This window comes from Oryzias latipes, chromosome 7, assembly GCF_002234675.1.
Source record: "Oryzias latipes chromosome 7, ASM223467v1".
NCBI classification, from domain to species: Eukaryota; Metazoa; Chordata; class Actinopteri; order Beloniformes; family Adrianichthyidae; genus Oryzias; species Oryzias latipes.
In genome coordinates, this window is record NC_019865.2 from 25,323,642 (window position 1) to 25,329,875 (window position 6,234).

General features: G+C 42.5%; 1 protein-coding gene across 3 annotated transcripts in view; it reads left to right on the forward strand.

Annotated features, from left to right (window-relative positions):
* The first annotated feature begins 241 nt into the window (after nucleotides 1-241).
* Nucleotides 242-6,234, forward strand: part of taf8 (TATA-box binding protein associated factor 8) — a 9,746-nt gene continuing 3,753 nt past the window's right edge. For all 3 annotated transcript variants that reach the window (XR_002873542.1, XM_023956908.1, XM_023956909.1), the window contains exons 1-7: nucleotides 242-429; nucleotides 3,040-3,199; nucleotides 3,449-3,547; nucleotides 3,617-3,679; nucleotides 5,203-5,327; nucleotides 5,411-5,558; nucleotides 5,637-5,779. Coding sequence is in view for 2 of the 3 variants with exons in the window: in XM_023956908.1 (XP_023812676.1) it covers nucleotides 382-429; nucleotides 3,040-3,199; nucleotides 3,449-3,547; nucleotides 3,617-3,679; nucleotides 5,203-5,327; nucleotides 5,411-5,558; nucleotides 5,637-5,779 (786 nt within the window). In the remaining variant the exon portion in view is untranslated. The remainder of the gene's footprint in view (nucleotides 430-3,039; nucleotides 3,200-3,448; nucleotides 3,548-3,616; nucleotides 3,680-5,202; nucleotides 5,328-5,410; nucleotides 5,559-5,636; nucleotides 5,780-6,234) is intronic.

Here is a 6,234-nt window from a genome sequence, read left to right on the forward strand (position 1 = left end):
AATCACAATATTTTCTCTCTTTATTTTTTCAATTTTTTGGAAAAAAATATAACATTTATTCAGGATAACTTAACACTTTCAAAAAAAAAGTCAGATATTTGAATGCATTTTATGTTGTTTTTGTCATGAAGCCGTTTCTTTTCTTCCATCTGCCAGTGGATAAAAATGACAATGTAAACAATCGCAGTACTGTAGACGGACGTTAGGGGGCAGTGTCGGCTAAACTCAAGACATTCACAATCGTTTCCGTCTGAATGACGGAAGTGTCGTCATACATGGACAACTTATTTACTAGCGGTGGCTTATCGTGTCTAAGCGAATAAATCTGTTTAATTTAAAAAATTCACACCTAAAAAGGAGACATTTTTGAAGTTATTTCCAATGGCAGATCCCGCCGTGACGCCGGGAGGCGCGTTAAACTCCAGCGGGGTAAGAAAAGCGTTTGTGTTTGTCGTAAATGCTGCAGGTTTGCATCGGAAAGCTTGCTAGCAGCCACATCTGGATGCGGAAAGGTTTCATCGTTGATTTTGGGTTAAATGGCAACAAGTACGATTATACTCCACTTTGTTTTGAACGACTAGCTGAGCTAGCTTTAGTGTTTTTGTGCAACATGCTCTGTAAATGATTCTCTTCATGTTGAGACTATTGTTTCGGACGGAGTATATCTATGCTAACTAAGCCGACTATTCTTGATGATGAGGTTTTTAGTTTTCTGAACCTCCTGAAGGTTGCAACTCTCTTTAATACCTCCGAGCCCTCCTGGACTCTTTAGTACTGCCCTAACAGCAATTCAAAATATAAATTCACCCTTATTTATAGAGCGCTTTTCCTGCTACAGAACACCTCGATGTGCTTTATACAAAGAAAAAAATGTATAATGGTAATCATTAACATAAATTGCATGGTGGCGCAGTGGTTAGGACTCTTGCGCCCTGGTTCAAGTCCCGGCTGTGGGAACCTGAAACAGAACGGGACCTTTCTGCTTGGAGTTCGCATGTTCTCCCCGTCCATGAGTGGGTTTTCTCCGGGGACTCCAGCTTCCTCCTGGCGACCTGTGCAGGATGTTCCCTACCTTCGCCAACGAGTGGCCGGGATGGGCTCTGTAGCCCCGTGACTCCGAAAGGGTCTTAACGGGTTTAGAAGATGAAATGAAATTAGCATTAACATAATAAATATTGATTAACACATACACAATCTACAAGTCTCCAAAATAAAAAATAAAATATGAGGAAATGTACCAAACTCCTTGGAAAGCTACACAGATAAGTTTTGAGTTCTGTCTTAAGCCTCTACATTGGATGAAGCCCTCACATCCACAGTGCTGAAATGTGGCCTCGCTTTCTGTTCTGACCTTTGGGACCATCAGCAGACCTGCACCTAAGGTCTCTGAGAGGGTCATCAACTAAAAGCAGTTCTGATTAAAACTGAAGTTCCATTTTTTTATTAGCATGAGACTTGTAGAAACTAACAAAAGAACCTTAAAATGGATCTTTATGCTCCCTGGGAGCCAGTGCAAGATTTCAACATTTCAGTAATGTGCTCCTTCTTTCTGACTCTGCTTAAGAGGTGCACAGTTGAGTTTAGAACAAGCTGCAGCCAATAAAGATAAAGATAATCTATTTTAGATGTTAAAAAAGTGTGGATTCATATTTCAGTGCTGGCTTTGGAGAGAAAGGGTCTCACTCAGACAATATTTCTAAGATGAAAAAATGCAGTCTGCATCAAAAATCCCACCAAGATTTCTGAGTTTATAAGTAATGGGTTTATAAGGAAAAATGGACCCTCTCTTCTCAGCTTCAGGGCCAAGATTTAAGAAATGTCTGTTTTGTCTGTATTGAGCTTTAAGAAAGTTCTCTCCAATCCAAGTTTCAACATCTAAAAAACAACTTAAAAGGTCATCAGTGGGTCCCAAGTCATCAAGTGTCTCCTGATGACATCACCAAGTTGAAGCATGTACAGGTTAAAAAGTGTAGAACCAAGGACGGAGCCTTGTGGCATCCCACATGTCAGTCTGTGTTATGACGCATCATTTACATCAACATTAAAATCTCTTCCTGTGAAATGAAATTCAAAACGTCTGGAGACCGTTTCAGTGATAACATCTGCATAAGTATTTCTTAGGAACTGTAAACACAAGCAGCTGCTGCAGATTTTTTTCATTGTTGTGTTTATGATAAACGAACAAGTTTTACTTTAGATTTGAGCTGCTGTTTTGTAGACACTACAGAGGAAGGAAACTGACACGTCACACAGTGAAGATATGTGCAGGGCGCTGAAAGCTAGGCTGAAAGGAACATTGGTGAGCAACAGTATGGTTTCATGCAAAGGCTGAGAACCACAGATCCAACATTTGCTTTTAGGACGCTTCTGGAGAGGAACAGAGAAGGTCAGAAGGAGCTGCATTGTGTCTTTGTAGATCTAGAGAAAATGTATGACAGAAAACAGAGAAAGGAGCTGCGGTCTGGATGAGGAGTCTGGAGGAACAGAAGAACGTTGGAATTATGCAGGATATGGATGAGAGCTGGAAGACGTTGGTAAAAAATGTTCTGTAGGCACGACAGAGGAGTTCAAGGTGGAGGTGGGACTGCACCAGGGATCATCTTCGAGCACCCTCTTGTTTCCATGGTGATGGACAGTCTTGACGGATGAGGTTGGACAGGAATCTGTGTGGATCATGATGTTTGCAGATGACATTATGATCTATAGTGAGAGGTAGCAGGCGGAGGTTTCCTCTGGAAATGAGATGAATGAAGGAGCGGAATTCGAGTGGAACAGGGAGTAAAGGTGGAGGACTTTAAGTTCTTTGGGTCAAACAGTCCAGATCAACAGAGAGTGTGGGAAGGAAACGAAGAGCTCCCTCTTCATCTCTTCCCCTTGGAACCTCCCATTCCAAGGAGGTTAAGACAGGTGAAGGAAGGTTTCAGGTGTGACAAGATTGTTAGCAAGAACGAAAGGAAAGGTGTATAAGTCTGTGTTATGATCGAATAGATATCTTTGTCTTGCATCTAAATAGTCTGCATACTTTTTTTTTTCTTTTAGCGAGGGTCTGGAGCCAAAGCAGCTTCAAGCCCTGCAGAGAACTACCACCTGGCCCGGCGCCGCACCCTGCAGGTCGTGGTCAGCGCCCTGCTGACTGAGAGCGGCTTTGACAGCGCTGAAAAGGCGGCGGTGGAGACGCTCACAGAGATGATGCAGAGCTGTATGTAACAGTCCTGAACTGGAACGTTTAAAGCCAAAGAAAAATCGGTTCCATTTGATTCCTTCATTTCTGTACTTTTATCATGAATTTTCCCTTTAGAATGTTTTAAGGTGACTTTTGTATTTTTGTCACAAACTGATTTTAAATGTGACTCAGTTAGGCCTTTACTGTTGACTATTCATATACATTAAAAATGTTCTCCTGATGAGTCACTGCTTTATTAAGTAAAAAATGAGGATTTTTTTCTAGACATCACAGAGATCGGTCGGTGTGCCAAGGCCTACTGTGAGCACACAGCCAGAAGCGTCCCCACCCTGTCAGACGCGGTGCTGACTCTCATTGAAATGGGTAAGATGACGGGCTGCTCTCCCTCACCCCTGTTAGAGCCGCCATTGACGGAGCTTCAATCGTTTTCAGGTTTCAATGTGGACACGCTGCCGGTTTACGCCAAACGGTCGCAGAGGATGGTCATAACTGCTCGTAAGTAGATGCGCCTTTCATCGGCTCTAGAGGTTTGGTGCCGTTTTAAGGGATTTCTCTATCCGGAACATGAACTTTCTATTGTCTGGGTGTGCGTTGAAATCAAACTCAGAATCTCGATGCATTTGGAATTTGAAATTTAGACTTTTTTTTTCTTTTTTTTGGTAAAATCTTAAAAATACTAAATCATTGAGTCTTTTTGCTTCTGTTGAAACGTTGAAACACATTTATTGATGTTACAGAGAGGAACATGGTGCCTTTTGTTGCAAATAAAAGTAAACTTGATCTGCACGTGTGTCTTCCCTACATGGGAGAAAGGGGCGTGTCTGAGGAGAACTCCTCCAAAACCTCACACGGCCAGCTGTGATGTCATTTCATGGCATGAGATCCTTTTCTCTGCCAGGTCAGTCAGGATGAAAATCTTAACGCCGTGTCACACAGTTACTACGTACATTTTAAGTATTTTCTACGTAGGAAATTTCCGTCTTTTGTGATACATGCATGCTATTCATAATTCATGTGTTTTTTTTGTGTTAGTCATTCATCGATGTCCGCCGAGGGTCTCAGGTCTTTACGTGAATTTGGTTTTGAGTTGTTCAAAATTTTTGGTTGGTTGAGACTAATGCAGTTTATGCGTATTTAACATAGTTTATGCACAATTATTATGTAAATCGAACACAATTGCGCGTGATTTTAGGAGATGCTTACACAAATATTTGGGTTTCCACGACAGTTGCATGTATGTTTAACGGAGTATTCACACATGTACCACCAATGTATAACTTTTTGTATAACTTATAAGGCGCACATATCACATTAAAATTACTCAACTGATACATGAGTCACTAATAAATTGCATATAAACAGCACAATAATCACGCACAGTTCACGTAGATTGACGTGTTCTTTGGTGGTTTATTCATCTGTCTTCCGTGGTTTTAACATGGTTCATGCCTGATACATCTGTGAAAATTTCACATAAAAAAGTACAACTTTTCTCGCTTTTCACATATTTTCACTCATGACCAATTTCTTTTACAAGCGCAAAGCTGCTTGCTTTGCCGATCAACTTTTGATCTGTTGTAAAAGCGTCTCCACTGCTCTTTTTCTTATGGTTGTGTTTTAGGCCAAACCAGAAACATCCTGTCATTTTGTAGGACAAAGTTTCTACAGTTCTACAGTTTCTTCTACAGTTTCTTCTTATTTAAAATTGGTGGGGAGTGAGCTTGCCCTCATTTCCCATCCTCCTTTTGTCTACACTCTCTCCTGCTAGCTTACAGCCCCTCAAACTAACATTACCGGTGCAACATTACTGCTGTAGGCTTTTTCAAAGAACACTTTTGTCTTCTCCTGATTCTCAATGATTCGAATAAAAATATACTCAAAAAGGAAGTTTTTAATCTGAAAATTCTTTATAAAAGTCCTCCATTTTTAAGGAAGATGCTATAAGATTGTGCTAAAAACACCCTTTAAATGGTTACCTGCAGTCAGTGGTTTTTTATTTTTTATTTTTTTATTTCCAGCTCCGGTGACGAATGCTCCAGGGACGCCCAAGTCTCTATCGGCGGGACAAAAACGCACACACCCATCTCACATCCCCAGCCATTTGCCAGAGTTCCCAGACCCCCACACCTACATCAAAACTCCTGTGAGCCCCCACACCTGAGCTCAAAAAAGCAGCCAGTTTGCTTTGGAGGCTGTTTTCTAAAAGCCCCCGTTTCCGTCCTGCAGACTTTTAGGGAGCCAGTGTCCGACTACCAAGTGCTCAGAGAGAAGGCCGCCTCCCAGAGGAGAGACGTGGAACGAGCCCTCACCCGCTTCATGGCCAAGACGGGAGAAACACAAAGCCTCTTCAAGGACGACGTCACCGCCTTCCCACGTGAGCCTCTCTGACCTTCCGCTGTGACCTCGCTTAGGTCCTACACGGGCGCTAATGAGTCCTCTTGACCGCCGTCAGTGATCGCCGCCCGGCCCAGCGTCATCCCGTACCTCAGCGCCCTTCTGCCCTCGGAGCTGGAACTGCAGTCCCTCGAGGAGACGGACTCCTCCGAACAGGACGACCAGACGGACAGTGAGAACGCAGCGGGGAACATCAATTCTGTAAGAACGCACAGATTTCTTGCACTCTACTGAATCCATGCTAGCCTGTTTGCTGGGAGAGCTCATAAAGACTTAAGGACTTAGGGCATGGGTGCTCATTACGCCGATTGCGATCGGTCGATCTTCATGGACATGAGGGTAGATCGCCGGCCAGCAAAGACAAATAACCCCCCAAAAAAATGTACTTCTAAAAACTCCGTAAGCCAATCAAACTCCCCGACTTGTATTACATCTGAACCTAAGTCCAATGACCATAAACATCCAGCAACTTGTTGCTTTATGATGCTTTATTATTGTACCCCCCCCCCCCATTCTATAATCACCCACCTATCCCCCCTCTAACATTTCTCTCTCTTCTTCCTTCCTTTTCTTTTTCGTCCGGTCCAACAAAAACTGTTACAAATGAAATTAATTTTAAAACGTTTAGTATAAATTACAAAAGAAAAGAGGTACAA